Source organism: Passer domesticus, chromosome Z (genome assembly GCF_036417665.1).
Source record: "Passer domesticus isolate bPasDom1 chromosome Z, bPasDom1.hap1, whole genome shotgun sequence".
Classification (NCBI taxonomy): Eukaryota; Metazoa; Chordata; class Aves; order Passeriformes; family Passeridae; genus Passer; species Passer domesticus.
The window spans coordinates 25260684-25278288 of NC_087512.1; the positions used below are offsets into that span (position 1 = coordinate 25260684).

Genomic DNA, 17605 nt, shown 5'->3' on the forward strand with positions numbered 1-17605 from the left:
GTTTCACAGCTTTCTTTAACAGCATTGAGTATCTGGTTTCTACACAGCCTGAATAGAGAAACACATGTAAGCTTCCCTCCATTTATTTTAGAAAACAGACAACCAACCAGCACTGTAAAAGAGTTTCTGTTAATAAAATACAAGCAACAACTCACACGTGGATTTTAATTGTGATCGTGACATAACAGCAGACAGAAATGTGAAGTTTAAAAAGCCTGAGCTACTCATCATTCCATTTAGGGTCATATTTACTGAATAAAGTGGAAATACACTCAGAACTGCTGAACTTCGAAGGAATTTTTCATTTGATGCAGTGCATTTACACAAACCACTTAAGGACAGATATTTCTCTAGCGACAACAGACAAGAAGCATTTCCTTACTAAAAAAGGGAAGCTGCTACACTCCGATATGTTAACCAGTTCTTTTCTTGGTAAGAATTTATCTCATTCCTGCTGCCTATTTGTTGATAATACTTCCAAGAACATCCTGCTACAGAATTCTATTAATTTAGAGGACACGTTACTGAAATAGCTTGTTATTCATAACAATTAACAGAAAATTAAAGATGCAGCTTAAGTTTCCAAGGAAAATGTCTAAATATTGTCAAAATTTCTATGATAAAAACTAATAGTTTAATGTGATAGTCTACCTAGGTTCAGTTACTTCTTCAGAAGTAAAACGTCACACCATTGAACAAATCCAGAATACTTATTTCTGATTTAAAAAGCTCAAACAGCTTAATAGATCAGATATTAATTACAGCCCATGTCTGTCCTCCTAGTTATTAATGCTGTCTTTCCCTTTTAATGTGATATTTTTGCCTTCGCACACATGGGGTACATATAAGCACAGTAACAGAAGAGAGCAGCATCCTGTTCTCTCCCTTTCTCAGATTGTACTAGGATCTTAAGTAGGCCAATCCCTTTTCTGGATAGCTTGAAATAATGTCAAAAGATGGGTGCCAATAATGTGAAACAAAGTGCTGTTATGTAATTAATTTTTACGATAAAGTAGCTTGTATTCCAGAGTATCCCTGTAGTCATTTGTTCCCAAGACAGAAGAAACACAGTTTTCTTTCCCGGATAAAAGGAAATAGTGCAGTATGCACTATTCCTGCTGAAGTAACAGTTACATTCTTTTCAAATGGCTGATGACAGTATATCAGGAAAGTGTTTATTTTTGAGTGGGAGGAAAGGACATGGTAATACTGTCTGACCCTTTTAAGTGTGGACTGCTTTTCATCTCTGCTTTCCCAAGGCTGTGGCATTTTTAAGCAGAGTGCTTTTACAGCTTTATGAAAAAAAGTTTCCTAGATAATGATGCATTCATGCTCAAAATACAAGATGGCAATATATTTATTTTTCTAGAGAAACTGACAGTTCTTCTGACTTTTGGAAAAGTTTGAGTTGCACTGAACACAAACTGTCTTTTCAAAACTGAATGCACTCAGCACCTCAGAAATGCACTTAGGCAGGGTAAATGTTTAAAAAGCAACATTTAAAAACAAAGAAGCAATAAGCATTGCCAGAATATAAATGTTTGAGCAAAACTTACTTTATCATCAAACTTTTGAGATCCTGATCTTCACCTTCTCGTAACTCATATTTGCTTGTTAGGGACAGTGAAATCTCTGTTTTTGCAAGTTGACTCAGTGTGCTTTCCCTGTTGGGGTCATTGGGATCAACAGCTCCTTCCCCTACAAGGAAACATATTTTACTCCAAGTTTTCCAATTTTCCCATGATTCAGTACATGAAGCAAACAAATACCTAAATGAATCACTGTAAACAATCAGAAATATTAAGCTTATTATATAGCACCTCCACCTCCTGTCACTTAGGAGTCTTTTTTGGACACTGAACAATCAAAACAATAACTTAGTTATTTATAAGCCCAATTACAATATTTTTGGAAATTACACCAATCCTTGCTTTTCAGGCTCTTGATGTGCAAAAGACTTTCGGGTTGTCTTCTCAAAGAATAATACAAACAATGTAACATCCTTTATCCAAACATGCAGTGATAATGAAGAAACAGAAGAGTAGCAGCTATGTTAACAGGTTATTGACTCGAATGTTGGTATTATCCATGACTCCTAGCTACTTTCTAAACAGTTTTCTACAATACATGCAAATCAAGTACCAGTCAAAAATGCATTACTTTCTAAGAAATCTGCATAATTTAAAAAAAGTAATTTTTATTTGGATATTTAAGTATCAAAAGAAAAAAATGGCTGGTTTTAGAATTCTCTATATACTTTTTCTAAGTTTCTACCCAACACTAGCAAATCTTAAGACCAGATTGCTAAAAAAAAAAAATAATTGTTTCCTCTCTGCACAAGTGGATCATTCAAAATATTAGTAATGTTTGGATTTTGAATCACACATTAATTTTTAGAGTGGATATTGCAGTTAAGAGAAGGATTCAAATATAAGGTGCAATGTTACAGTAAGTGTTTGGAAGATAATTCTGTAGTAAACAGAGAAGCAGAAGCTATTGCTCTGAGAGAAACAATAGTATTTAAGTCAAGCCTCTGTTGAATTCTGCCCATAAAATGAAGTTATCCATAAAGACAAAAAACGGCATACCAAGGAAAGATTCTATATCAGGAACAGGTCCCAGACCTTCCAGCAATTCATTCAGCAGGTCATTAGTTTCAGGGGCAATGGCATCCTGGTGTTCCAGAAGCAGCTATAAACAAATGTAAATTAAATCATCATCCAGAAAAGGCATTCCTGGTATCTTTATACTTGAAACTAAGTCTGGAAACTAAATGTTGAAAAACACAGACCTATCATGATCAGGATTATGGAGGACCTTCCCAAGGCCAGGAAGCACCCTGGATTCCAGGCTACAGTTCAGAGCTGCCCTTGCTGTAAAACAGCTTGTCTTGCTTCTCCAGCTATTGCCTCTGGAGTGCTAAATATCACGGCTGAGCAGATTTGCAATTCAGACTAACAAAGTCCTAACCATCACAGAATAAAGGATGATAATCCCAAGCAGAGCATTTTGGTGCTGCATCCTTAACACCCAAAGGAATAAAGACAGTGCTGGTGATCCATAGAAAGACACCTATTGTCTGTACATCCATTCCAGTAGCTTGCAGAAGTGTCAGTGATGTCCTTTCTGAAAGGACTGTATTTTCTGAGTGAGGAACCACCTCTGCAGCACCCACTGCACCACCCACTAGACATGTTATGCCAGTCACTGGGCTCACTGAAAGGACCAATGTTCACATATAAGTTCTGGTCATTACCTGCAAACATAGGTCTGTTGCTTCAAAAATTAAAATAACAGGCAAAAAGACAAACCAGAAGGGTTTTTTTAGTAGATTAGGTTACTAGTTTTCACTTGAATAAAACTAACTTTTAGAGTGGACTACTGTGAGTTGGGTGTTCTACCTTTTCGTAGTGCATCTCAGTATTTGACAGAGATTCTTTGTGGTGTTCATGGGCTTTTTTTTTTTTTAATGGGAGAATGTTGTGGGGTTTTTTTTGACTTGGGCAGGGGTTCACATAGGGGACATATTGCAATCCAGGAAACAAATAGTAGTACCCCAGTTGTAGGAGGAACATGTGGTAAACATTTAACTTACACCCTATTAAGTCATGCTTCAGACTGCAGTTACTCCCACAGTAAGAACAGGAATGATACCACAGCGTCAATTTTTCTAAATCTGATGTCGTCATCTGCCTCCAACAAGCCACATGACAGAATGCCAGAGCCACAATATACAATTTCTATTCCTAAAGGCTTTCCTTCAAACTGCTTTCACTTTCTTACCCAAGACAAAAAATTGTTTTAAAGTTAGAAATGTCACATGAGACTGGAACATAACTGTGTTTTCCCCTCATCAGAAAATGTTACATACTAATTATTATTCAAGATGATGCTTTTACATAAAAGCAGCATTTGCATTTTTCCTAGGGAAAAAAAAATCTTGTATTTAGCTTCAGGACATTTTAGAGATGAAGTGAAGAAATTACTTCAAAAGTAAGAATGAAAACTGAGCTTTCCCTAGAGAGTGTCAGCTGCAAATATTTGATAATCTGTATGCTATAGTCCACTGACTAGTTTGTTTTGATTGACTTACTGAATGGGTATTGATAATTTCTTCAATGGAAATATATATGACAGGCTTGCTAAGGGTCACCATATCAGAGTATTCATCAATATTGAATTTCTCCTCTGGTTCAGGAACATCACATGCTGCTTGAAAAAAATTCCTAAGAGAAAATGAGAAAGACTTCAATAATTGTCCCTTATAAATTCACTTTATTTAGCCTGAATAATAAAGCTACAGTCAAGTCTTTGACAGGAATTATGTTTCTCTTATAATCCGCAATCTAACCTCAAATGTTTCAAGGAGGCAACACGTCAATACAACTGATGAAGTCTTCTCTTTCCTGGGTAGCTGGTGGAAGACTGTTTTAAAGGGGTTGGGTTTTTTCTCCTAATTATTAAAAAAGGTAAATTTTAAGGACTTAGTGAAATATCTATTTAATGGCCTAGAAATTGTAAAAGGATTTCTCTGTTATTTTATGAAGGCACTTCACAGTATGAGGTGTGCTGAGAAGGAATTGATTGAAATAGATGCACAAAATTCCTATTTGTCCCACAAATGTTTACATTGCTGTTAAGCAGAAAATGAGTTGCTCAAGATGAGAGAAAATGTAGTATTGTTTATAAATATAAGAACCCTGACAGGAAAAAATGCAGTGTGGTTGAAGTGTTACTTCAGTATGTCTAGCATGCACATGGAGTGCTGAGACCTGCTTCCCAAAATGACAACTGGTGTGTCTCCAAGCTACTGCTTCTTCAGCGATGTGCACACACAGCCAAGAACCAGCAGGGTCCTCTTGTAGAGAACCACTTTGTTTTCTGAAGTAAGAAAACTTGAAATGCAGCAGCTGGGAAAAACAGGGTTTTGGAAGATGCCTATAGGTTTGCTCCAGGAGCCATACTGTGCCAGTCCTATGGTGTTGAAGAGGATATGTGTTTCAGGTTCATAGCACCTTTAAAGCATTGGAAAATAATAATTAAAAAGAAAAAAGAAAATGGACTGATATTCTTCACTTTGGAGAGGAAAAGCTCGGGACTACACATCAAGTTATACAAAATCACGGTGGTATTGCATGAGATGTGTGCAGAATTCATTAATCAGTCAAAAAAATAATGGCCAATAAGGTATGCAATGAAACTGCAGGAAAATTTTAATTTTAACCAACAGGTAGCAAACTTCTAAATATTGCTACAGGAGAAGTTGTGAAGACAGATGATTTCAAAGGCTTGGGAAGGGTGTGGAACAAATTTCTGCACAAGTTCATAAATGCAGACTAAAAGATCTAGGCAGGCTTAATAGCTTTGAGCATAGCTAACATTGCTAATACTGTTCCAAAGGGGAACAGGCAGCTAAGGGCAGCCACTGTTGCTGTCTAAGAAGGGCTTAGTTAAATCACAGAGCATAAGCAAACAGATATTTAAGTTAGCTTAATTAGGAGAGGGATTCTTCCTTTTGTAGCAATCAAGGGCTGACTAGAGCAGTGCTCTTTAATTTGGCATTTGTTATTTTAGCTATAACACTTTCTACCTTATAGCTTCTTCATGTTTATGTCATGCCCTTAAATACTTCATTAAAATTACTAAGTTGAAATATCTCTGTGTCCATGTTGACATCTCTCAAGGAAACCCATTAGATGAACAGTGCATTTGCTTTCACAAAGAGCAGACACTAAAGACAGAAATTCTGAGTGCAAGTTCATTACAAAACTCAACAATACCACAAAGTAATAGCAATGAATGGGCAATAACCCCAAAGAATTTGTGTCCCAGAATGTAGGAAAACATGCAGTTTCCTATGACTGCAAGATAAAATAATTATATCTGTATAGAATCTGTGAGCAAAGCTGAGAGAATAAATAACAAATCCTACAACTTTTTCTTGACAAATATTTTTTCTTCCTTAGACAAAACGTTCAGATATCCTCCCAAATCAAAGCAGACATTGATTCTTCTGGATCGTGAGTTACCACAGTCTGTTCTCTTTGCAGTAAAGAACTGCAAGCAAGACAGCAGAGATAATCTCAAATTAATGCACAAGCTAAAATACAACCTGTTACTCCTGCTCCTGTTGCCTCGTCAGTGAGCATTTCTCTTTCCCATATCACTCAACATTTTAAACATTTTTAACAGGAAATTCCTATCAACAAGGAGTCCACCTCCCTTACTCATCCTAGAAGAAAGCTCCTCCTCTGTAGGTATTTGTGAGGGCTGTGCATACCTGAACTTCTGGTAGGTCTGTGAGAGGTAAGTGTTCATAGATGATAGATGTTCGCTTTCTCCTTCAAAGAGTTTGTTAGAAGCAGCGTGCTGGAGGACTTTTGCCACACAGCCTAGGTTCCTCCTCTGGTCAGGGTGTATCTGGCCCCCAGCTGTTATATCAATTATATCAAAGCCATCAGGAGCAACTATGGCAGGGTTCATGTAGCGATAGTACAGAAGGTTGCCAACAATCTAAAGAAACAGAAAAAAAGTTAAGAGATCTTCCCTTTGCATACAGGAGTGACACTTTACAAAACATGACCAATCATTTCTACTTCTAAATTAGACCATAGGAACTGGTGCTAGACCCACATTACCTGTGGGTCTAACTGGAAGAGCCTCTCACATGATGCTCCTCCTATAACACCTGGGAACATCAGTCATGGATGTTTTACAACCACATTTCAATTTGATACTGGCTGTAGTTCAGCTAATGCAAGACATGGAGTTAAACACAAACACAACTCTTCTATATTTTGCAAGGGTCTTCTCCCAAGGCTCATTCTTTGAAGTGCTGCAGATACTGGCAGCATTTAATGCACTCACTGATAAGGGGACCCATTACTTCTCAAAGGGACTGTACTGCAGTGCAGCCCTAGAAATCTAGAGAACAGATTTCCCAAACTGCAGTTTCTGTAACAATGCTGCAGCATCTTCTGAAGATGCCAACTTCAAAGAATTCCTGGTCTCAGAAACAGGCAGGACTTTGCTTTCTGCAATTTGCTTTAGCTTATATGTATGCACCTGCAGAACTTCCAGCTTACACATTTAAAGGCTTTCAAGTGGGTACTTCATTTGCTATCTAAGTTTTTTAATGTGTTGAGCAATTTTTTAAACTGTATTGCTGGAGTGATGGACAGTGAAGAATAGGGAAGTTCTGTTAAAATAAAAACATTGTACTTTTAGACCCATGCAATTAAACATTGATAAAAGGGTTTTTATTGAAGTGAAAAATAGTCCTAATTTGACAGGGTGAGAGTCTCTCAGCTTTTTAGAAGGCTTATGGAGCAATTCCCCTAAGTCCTTTGAAGAGGCACCATGGCTGTTACCCTACATGGTACGGTAACTACAGCCACTGTGCCAGTACCATACTTACACCTTATTTTTCAGACTGTACAAATGCCATTTCTACAACTTTTACAAGCATCTTAAGTGTAATGTAATACAAGTGCAGTATAATCTACTCAAACTTTGCTTTTAGAAACCTTCCTTATTGAATTTAAATTACAATTTCTTAACATGGTAACAACTTTAGATAGGGGAGAAAAAAAGAAGAGGACTACAGTGTTCTCCAGTGAAAGGACTGGTGATCACAAGGACCTCAGCACCAATCCAAGTCCCAGGATGATTCAGATAAACTCCAGCCTTGTCAGTACAGCTACTATCCAAAACAGGTTGAGCACCCTCTTCCATACAAATTGCTGAGCACCCAGATTAACATACTTATATTGTGGCAACAGAATTCCCTGCTCCCCTTCCTCAGTCCCTTTGCAACTCAATAAGAAGTGCCAGATTTCTTCAATAAATGCTGCTTTTCCAGTTCCTTGGAATATTTAGTGTTAATAAAAATCCACTTTGTCAGGAAAACAACAAGCTGCTGGCAGTGTGCCCTAGGAAGTCTACCTTTAATAGTTCATCTTCAGTTGCATCCGGGAATTTCTCATGGAGTGAGCTCTTCAGAACTTTGGCTATGTATCTCATTCCGTAACTACATGCAGAACAGATGAAAAGGCAAAATATTGGAAAAGGCTTAGATGAAACAGAAAGCAATCATTCTAGTCAGCTTAAGTTACTGGCTTTTTGCCCACTCCCTTGAAACACTAGAATGAGTTGATAATGGAAAACACAAAATGTTTCAAGTACGGGAGAGGTTTGCCAGGCTGCTAAAGCAGGGCAGAAGCAGAGAAACCACTCCCTCTACTGGGCAACTCATCCGAGAGGAAGTATCACAAGCCTTTGAAAGTATAGAAAGGATTTGAAAGGATCTCCATCACAGAGGTTCAAGTGAACTGCACATGAACTGCCACTTGGAGAGTCCTAACACAGCACTTACGGCATCATATTGAGAGAAGAGAATATGGAAGTGAGAACTTTGTCAGTTACTGCCCGCAAACTCTGAATAGATGATTCCAGTTTATTGACCACTTCTGGATGTGTCAATGCTTGTTCTGTGGTCACATCGTATGGCAGTTTGCTGCAAAGCAAAAAAATAAACATGAAACCAGGTTAAATACATTTGAGAATAAATCTTTTTTTTCTTCCTAAGGGCCATCAGTCGGACAAATACAAGTGAAGCTGGATTTTGTTACTAGAAGTCTTAGATGCTTTGGCTTTCTTTTTCTGGAGGTAAGTAATTTGCTTAGTTGGGAGTGCACATGTTATCATGTATCTTCCCTTAATGACAAAAGCAGAATACAAATATAAAACATGCATCTCCACATCCCTATCCCAGCATAGCTCATCAAAAGCCTGGGACACTATTAACATGCTGTTAGTAAAAAACTTGAGAAAAAGACTGAGTTGTTCTATGGCATAATCTATTATATTTACAAAGATTGAGTAATTGACTTTGGAAGGTCATGAAAATGAAAGTGATCCTTTCATTTTTCAGAACAACTTAAAGCACCTGTTTGTCAAGCATCTCTCCCCAAAATCTCTCTGCTGGAGGAAGATTGAGAAGGAGTGCATAGGCACAAGTAAAGGACAATTTGTCAGAGAAAGAATAGGAGAGCAGAACTGAGGGATTCCTCATGTGTATGGTACAGTATGTCCAACTTCCTCACTCACCTGGCCTCACCAGTCTGCATTTCTAGCTGGTTTACCCATGCCTTGTAAACATCCACAGGACTAGTGTTGATTATGAGAGTCTTGTCCTCCATGATTTCCTTCACCACTGGGGCCAGGAGCTGGCGCAGAGTATTCTGTCCACGAGCGCCTCGATTGAAGCTGACAACCATCTTAATGACAGTGGGGTTTCCAGTAACAATATCCTGAATCTGGTCTACCTTAGAGCTGTATCGGGAAAAGAAGAGTTCTGACTTAACGTGTGCGGTTATCCATATTTTCAAATCCCACACTTCTAAAACCATTCTATTTCTATGTTGAAACATCTTTATATAGCCTATTTCATAATGTTTTTATATAAAATAAGGTCATATATAGAGACTACTGTCTGAATTCTGCATGTATTACATAGCATAGTCCGTGGCACCTAATTTATATCTGACTCAGACTCAAATATCTGTTCAGCCTGCATCTGTTAAGGGCATAAAATAACATTTCATTATTTCAGGATAAGCCACCAATCTTCACTTACAGAAGTGAAGATTACTTTTCTTCATATAATCTTATACTTACATATAAGATTATATGAAGAAAAATAATACTTTCTCTACCCTTATGTACTCAAGTACAAACCAAGAAGCCCTAGCATCTTTTTACAAGCCATTTTTTCATAGAGGAATATGGTCTGCCATAGAAAGATTATTTTTTTCTTGAATCAGCAATCACTTGAGGTTAAGAGTGACACCCATAAAACAAAGTTCTTTTGTAATAAGATTATGTATGTAATTTTATGGTAGTTTAAAGATTAACCACCAGCTTCCTTTAAGCATGAAGCATTCATTGAACTGTCTAAAACACAAACTAGCTGAATATTTTTTGTGACTGCACATACGTTATCTCCTCTTCTAGAGCAGTTTTGAAGAGTTTGAGAAGCAGGTATTCTTCCCGTTGATTGGAAGCATAGTTGTACAGAGTGAAGATGACTGTATCCATAAACTTTGTTGATTTGTTTTGTGGCATCTGGAAAATCAGCTTTGCCAGATATGTGGGATTAGTCTACAAAGCAAAAAAAATTACTTTCATATGGTTGTCCAGGACACGACAAACTCCCCCCACTTGGACGGCAGCTCTCTACATTTTTTCACGCCTAAAGCAGTTAATGTTGACTTGAATATATGTCACTTTTCCATGCATGTTTTTCTTTTCTCCAAATCCTAGTATGTAAGAAACACTGGGAATACTGCACAATCAGTGAGAAGCTCCTTTAAGGATTTTATTTGCAGTCTCTGGATAGTACCTCTCTGCATCTAGTCTATGTATTTGTTGACAATTGGAATTTACTACATGACAATAGCTATCTACCAAGAAAACTTTGCATATTACATGTCTTCTATGGAGGGTGTCTGCCCTGAGAGGATCAAAAATTCTTCTAGAAAAATGTCAGTGAGGTCAGATAAAAAAAGCACAAGAACAGATACATCATGTCCTGTGAACTGCACTGCAGACCACTCCCCTTCCAGCACATGCAGTGCATGCCACTAGTGACAGTAATTTATGTGGACTACACGGAGGTAAACATGTCTCTTCAGACAGAACGTTCTGTAACTACTGAAGTGTATTCAAGCAAAAACCAGCCATATTTGCTGCACACTTTAAAAACAACAAGGATTTTCTCAATTACAGGAAGTATTAGAAACTGACCGTAGTGTCTGCTGCAGTCTGCATGTTAGTTGGAAATAGTTTTATCATCACTAATAAAATAATTTTAAAAATTAATAGTACAATATGTTTCTAATTTTTCTTCAAAAAATTGCTGCCATGTTAATTTTTGCATTAAAATTTACCTGTAGAAGGTAGAATAAGTGTTGATAAGCCTCCAATTTTTTTCTTCTCTCCTTACTCAAACCTTTGATGCCCTGTTTGTCAACCATAACCATCTCTCCCAGTTGACTTTTTCTCTTTTTGTTAAGTTTCTTACTGTGCAGTACCACATCCTGCAGAAAGATGACCAAAACTCTGGATTATATATTAACAAAACAGGTAGATTGGAAAAATGAACATATTCCCAGCCATGTTAAATACCATGCAGTATTACTCTAAGTGCCTTAATTAGCAACTTTGTAAATTTTGCTGCACTACTCACTACCCAGTTTTTTAACATCTTCATCTTTCACCAGTGTGGCTTACTAACAATGATTATGTGAGGCCTGATCTCCTACACAGACTAATTAATGATTAATTAGCCTTGAACAAGCTGTCCAATATGATCAGAAGTCTATTCTAACACAGAAAAAATGTAGAAGATTTTAAATCTGACAGTGTCCACAACTGGCAAAACACAGCACCATACAACTCAGGACAACAGAACAACATCACAAGGCAGAACCATGTCAAGATAGTGCTTAATTTACCAGGAGTATTTTGACTAATTGAGGGTGACTGAGCACTAGAACAGGCTGCTCAGATTCTTGGAGATAATCAGCCGTCTGGATGTGGTCCTGGGCAACCTGTTCTGGGTGTCCCTGCTTGTGTAGTGGGTTTGGACCAGATGACCTCCAGAGGTCCCTTCCAGTCTCAGCTGTGGTTGTGTAACCGCGAGTTCCTTCCACATGGGGAAGTGCTCAGTGCATGCTACCAAGGGAGCCTGAACAGGGCCTGCTGACCTGAAGAGTGATTCTGTTTTTCACCAGCAGTCCAATCTTTATGTCCATTAAGTTCAAATCTTTCTCCAGCTGTTGATTGGACCGAATTTTTGTAACCACTTCTTCCCTTAACCTTGTTACTTCCAGTTCTTCTTCAAAGTCTAAGTCACTTTGGTCCAAGAGGTAGGCAAATTTGCGCAGAACAGTCAAGGGTGGATTTTCAGCACCAACTACAGTGGAAGAAAATAGTCTTGTTAGTTGACTAACACCCCTAAAGTCCTCAGGAAACTGATCACTGTGCAGAAAATTTGGAGTTTATGCCAGATAGCAATATTTTTGTCATACTTTAAAAGTACAGGTATCCAAAATAGTTCCAGCTGTAGAACAGTTGTGTTACAAACACTTGCACCTGCTTTTGAAGTTAAATAAGAGACTGAGAAATCTCATGTGAAACTTCTAAAAAGCCCTGACTGAACACAGTAACATATTTGCCCCCAAACATAAAACATCCACATGTTACTACTTACTTAGTGTTCTGTAGTCCTCCCTGGCCTTGTTTGCTCTAAGAAATGCTTGTATTTTCACAATTTGGTCATTCTGAAAAGGACCAAGATTAGGCAAAATAATTAGTTGTGATACACTTCTGCTCAGAAGCATACTGCAAAACTTGCACCCTCTTTCCTGTTTCCCAAAACTGCCCCTGCAATCGTACTACCACGCTTTAATGCTTACTGTTCAAAATGGAGAAAAATTACTTACATGATCCTTGAAGTATTGTAGGCGGTTCCTGTAAGCTCTCCTTGCTAGCCACATTTTGACCCATGACTGAATCTGGAAATTTAATAAAATTTTAAAAATGTTAAGGGACACTGCACAAACTTTCATGTGTGTGTTTCAATTTACTTTTGAATGTCTGCTTCTGCAGGCATGCTGAACGTGTGTGCTCAGGGCCATAGATGACTGTACCACTAGGCTCTTACTGGCCAGTGACCAGATAAAGGGGTTTCCGCTAAGCCACTAATTCAACCTGAGTTCAAGTTTCTACCACCTGTGCATAACATTATCTTTGGAAATAATTTATACCTTCAGGTCTCAATTGTAGACCAGTCTCCCTCAAAAACAGGAGATCCTGTCACAATATTCCATCTGTGATCTACAATCCAATTGTGACGTAACTGTCCCATTAGCATCTCAGAAAAGTGAGCACTTTTCAGAGAGAGAGATTTTTTTCAAGGAAATAATACACTGTCATTCCAAATGTTTTCTAGTTTAGTGTTGGAAAGAACGATGTAAGGAAATCTCTTTCAGGAGCCCCTCAAGTTCTGCAAAGCCTGTTGGAAGTCAAACACAGAGCTTTCAAAAAGCAATTTGCTTAACCTATCAGTTAAACAACTTTCAATGCCATGCAAATCTCTGGAAAACCTTCAGCCTGTACTCCTAGTCTCTGATTCCCAGGTGGTGATGGACTATGTCAAGGGATAAAGCATACTTGGCCCCCAAAACACATTCGGCTGTTCTTACCTTAACAACAGCAGCCACATTGCCTTGAAGCACCTTTAATCTGTCAACATAGCTTTTCCTTTGTTTGAATCCTTTCCAGAAAGCCTATTTTAAAGAAGGCAGAAGACCATTATCCCTAGTAAGAAACTAATATTTATTAAATCTATGTAACACACTAAAACCATTAACAGTGTTTATCTTTTAAAAAGAAGTATGCCATTATGATAAACAGATAACTAACGTATAAGTAAGCTTGCCTCTATTTTTTACAGTGCCCTCATACATATCATGTTAATTTCAACCAATCTCAGCACACTTTATTGTCCAGTGCTATTTCCTTCATGCTCCTGAATTCATCCTTACTCTTATCACCAGTACACCCATGTCCTTAGCATCCCAGTCACTGGCTTCATCCCACAAGTGACTTCCAGCTCTTACCCATTACTTAGCCTCATCTCCCATCCCTGGAACAGCAATGGAGTGCCTCAGTCTCTGTTCATGTGGATAACAATGATCAGGAATAGTCACCATGTGTTTGTAAAGTAAGCACGTAAGGGTAAGAGGAGAGCAGTGGATATTGTCTACTTGATGTCAGTAGGGATTTCAACACTGTCTCTTAACAACATCCTCACAGACAAACTCAGGGGTGTGGGCTGGATGATGAGTGGACAGTGAGGTGGATCAAGAACTGCTGAACAACAGATCCCAGAAGGTTACAAAGTGGCACAGGGTGTACTTGGAGGCCTGTCCCTAGTGATGTCCCCAAAGGTTCAATGCTGTACTATTTTACTTATTCATCCATGGCTTGGATGAAGGGCCACATGATTCCTCAGCAAATTACACACATAGCTGAGCAGAGTGGCTGATACCCTGGAGTGCTGTGCAGCCATTCAGAAGGACCTCAGCAGGCTGCAGAGATGGAGAAAGAAGAACCATCTGAAATTCAGCAAGGGCAAGTGCAGGGTCCTGCACTGGGGAGGAACAGCCCCAGGCACCAGCACAGGCTGGGGCTGACCTGCTGGGGAGCAGCTCTGTGGAGAAGGACCTGGGGATCCTGGTGGACAGCAAGCTGTCCATCAGCCAGCAGCGTGTCCTGGTGGCCAAGAATGCCAATGGTATCCTGGGGGCATTGGGAAGAGCACTGCCAGCAGGTGGAGGGAGGTGATCCTGCCCCTCTACTCAGCCCTGGTGAGGCCTCACCTGGAGAGCTGTGTCCAGTTCTGGGCTCCTCAGGACAACAGAGACATGGAGCTCCTGGGTGGGTTCAGTGGAGTTTAAAAAGATGATGAAGGGTCTAGAGCATTTCCCTTACAAGGAAAGGAAGAGGGAGCTGGGCCTATTTAGCATTAAGAAGAGATGACTGAGAGGGGACCTCATCAATGTCTACAATTATCTGAAGGGAGGGTGTCAAGAGGGTGGATCAGGCTCTGCTCAATGGTGCTGAGCAGAAAGGACAAGAGGCAATGGGCAGACACTGATGCACAATAAGTTCCACCTCAATATGGGGAAAGAACTTCTTTACTGTATTCAGATTCACCACAGAAGATGTGGAGCCTTTGGGGATATTCCAGAGCCATGTGGATGCATGCCTGTGCCATGTGCTCTGGGACAATCCTGCTTGAAAAGTGAGTTTGGACCAGATGACCTGCTGTGGTCTCTACCAGCCCTACCCATTCTGCCACTCTGCTGCATCCAGAAGTTGTCCCTTACCTATCTGAAGCCATATTGTTCTTGCCCTGGCCTCTTTTCTAAGTTAATTCCTTCAGCTGACTCTGTTTGCTAGCTCAGAAACAAACACTTGTAAGGAACCCAGTGACAGGAATAACAGATATTTTTACTGCTGCTTTTGCCTGTCATCTCTATCAGCCAGTGACACCAGCCTTGTCCTCTATTTGTTCTTTCCACAAGTCATTTTTACTTTAATGCCAATAGAAAGAAAACAGAACAATTTTTTTTAATGTACATTTCTCCATATTTTGAACTTATTCACACAGACTTTGAATTTCTCAAAGTACAATTCTTTACTGGGCTCAGACACCATGCTGGAAAGTGAAAAGTCAATCCCAATAACAACTACTAGTGGTAGAGATATTTGTCATAAAGAATTGTTAAACATAGTTACTGTAGATTAAAAAATAAAAACCTCTTGTGTAATTTCCCTTTTTTTTTTTTTTTGAGTGGGTGGTGGAATGAATTGCTCCTAATAGAAGCTAGATATTTCACCATTGAAAACCAGTGTGCATGCCTCTGTCAATGTTTGCACCCTCAGCAGAACATTTCCTTTTAGAGTTCAGCAAACTGGAAACATCCAAGAAATACTGCTAAAGAACACCAAGGGAGCTGCCACTCCCTGTTCAGCTATGACTTCATGGAGCAGAAACAAACCACTTCCAACTAGGGAAAGTCTAGTAAGGAATGTATTTCTTAATCATGCTTTGCCAAGGAATTTTTGCTTCGATACTTAACAAATACCTTCTGGTCTTGTCCTGTGCATAGTTAGTTAGGTACACCACAAAAAATCTGAGCATGTCAGAACAAAGCCAGGGCTGTGCATTAATGAGCTTTTCCCAAGTAACTTTCACTGGAGGTGGATACAATAGATTCTTTTAAAATTGGACATTTGCTATGTGAAAGCACATATATTTGTAGACGTAGAATTTTAAACTGCTGCTGCTAGAAACAGGGAGACAGATCTGTTTGAGAATTTTATCAGTGGTAGTAATCTGTCATGTCACTGTTACATGCAGAAAGCAGCCCAAGCCACATTACCTTCTTGTTCTAGAACAGTACCTGTATTTTGATGGCAGATGGTTCCTGGTTTTGAAGATAGGCTTTTCTCTCCTGATAGTTTTTTCTGACTAAGAATCCCCTTGCTCGGGCTTGCAGCCCAACAATCAGATTTTCATTAGCAAGCCACAGCTGCTCTCGATTGTAATCTGCTGTAACTTGCCCAGCAATGTTCTGTTAAGAGATGATGGAAAAAGGTCATTTAAAAGACAAAACCATCCTGGAATTTGTACTATATTCATCTCCGCAATTTATGTTCACCCAATCCAAGTCCCTCTGATTTACCCCCACATTTAAATCAGTAAGAAGAAAGACCTATGTTGTTACTGCTGAACCCTACATGACAGGTAACTGAATGGCTTTCAAGCTTCAGTTTTTCAAGGGGGTATGCTATTTTAAGAGAGTATTCTTTTATACATTAGCAGGGCTCTGCTTTCCTAACACTTACAAGTGTCTTCAGGAGCAGACAACTCAGACGTCTAGAAACACTAACTGAAGCAGCAAGTTCTCTGTTGAGGACACTCAAGTACTGCTGCATTCAGAAGGACTTACACTGACTCGAGTTCTTTGTGTAGAGGAGTAAGCCTGTAACTTAGGTGAGCTGCATCAGAATATAGAAGAACAAATTACTCAGAGGGTTGTGTGATCTGCTTTGTTCTATTTCACACTAGTGTGAAACCTCTACATTAAGGAAGCTAAAATAGCACACTCATCCTCTTGAATCTGGAGATACAAGAATGCTGTCAGAGGATTAGATTTAAATAGAAAATGGTGGTTCCACCTGCTCACAAATACATCATAAAATTATATGTTATAGGTCAATGAAAAGTCCTATAAAAGGGTATGGAAGCAATCAGACTTTTGATAGTCATTAAAAAAAATGCTTTAACTTCCAGTAAGGATACCCCTAAATCATTGCCAGACACTAGACAGGAGACTGTGCTGCCTATCACTGTCTGCTTAGACTTAAGTTGCTGCTCTTGTCAGAAGCAGATACTGATAAAGTGACCTTCAGTTTCACCCACCACAGCCTCTTGATAATTTCATGTCTTGCGCTCTCCCAAATGTTTATGTTGCTTTTGCAATAAAAACCTATGTTTCAGCCACCTACCTGGATTTCTTCGCCAGTTAACCATGAAGTTTTTGGTACAACTCCTTTGGGGGCAACACAGGTACCTTCCTCGGTTTCCACGTTGTAATAGTAATCATACATGGCTTTCATTACAAGTTTAATCCATGGACTTTCACTGGAACCTAAAAGCAGTTCATACCATTAGTACACATTTGTGTCCTGTTTCACTGATAAATTGCAGCTCTTCCTTTTCATTTCCCCTCCTTATATTTGCTGTGAAGCCCTTTGACACACAAAATCTCTATATACTTTGGGCCTTTTTGTAGTAAGGATTTTCAGAATACCCTGCTAGGTGGATGAGGGTCATTCCTCTAGAGCAAACCTGACACCCTAATGTGTCAAGTTAGTGTTCCTGAAACAGTGTCCTTCATCTTACATCATCACTCATAAGTGAAACAGACTGTTTATGAAAAATATTTTTCTTGTCTTCTGCCCAAAT

The 17605-nt window shown here is 39.0% G+C and overlaps 1 protein-coding gene across 4 annotated transcripts in view; it reads right to left on the reverse strand.

Moving 5' to 3' along the window:
* The window catches only part of IQGAP2 (IQ motif containing GTPase activating protein 2), a 122822-nt gene that overhangs the window by 5711 nt on the left and 99506 nt on the right, over positions 1-17605 (reverse strand). For all 4 annotated transcript variants that reach the window (XM_064404642.1, XM_064404644.1, XM_064404643.1 and 1 more), the window contains 15 exons: positions 17146-17288; positions 16038-16208; positions 13269-13352; positions 12507-12578; positions 12275-12344; positions 11769-11977; positions 10950-11099; positions 9998-10161; positions 9109-9333; positions 8375-8515; positions 7945-8029; positions 6281-6513; positions 4094-4226; positions 2589-2691; positions 1557-1698 (listed from right to left, as the gene is read on the reverse strand). In XM_064404642.1, the coding sequence (XP_064260712.1) occupies positions 1557-1698; positions 2589-2691; positions 4094-4226; positions 6281-6513; positions 7945-8029; positions 8375-8515; positions 9109-9333; positions 9998-10161; positions 10950-11099; positions 11769-11977; positions 12275-12344; positions 12507-12578; positions 13269-13352; positions 16038-16208; positions 17146-17288 (2125 nt within the window). The remainder of the gene's footprint in view (positions 1-1556; positions 1699-2588; positions 2692-4093; positions 4227-6280; positions 6514-7944; positions 8030-8374; positions 8516-9108; positions 9334-9997; positions 10162-10949; positions 11100-11768; positions 11978-12274; positions 12345-12506; positions 12579-13268; positions 13353-16037; positions 16209-17145; positions 17289-17605) is intronic.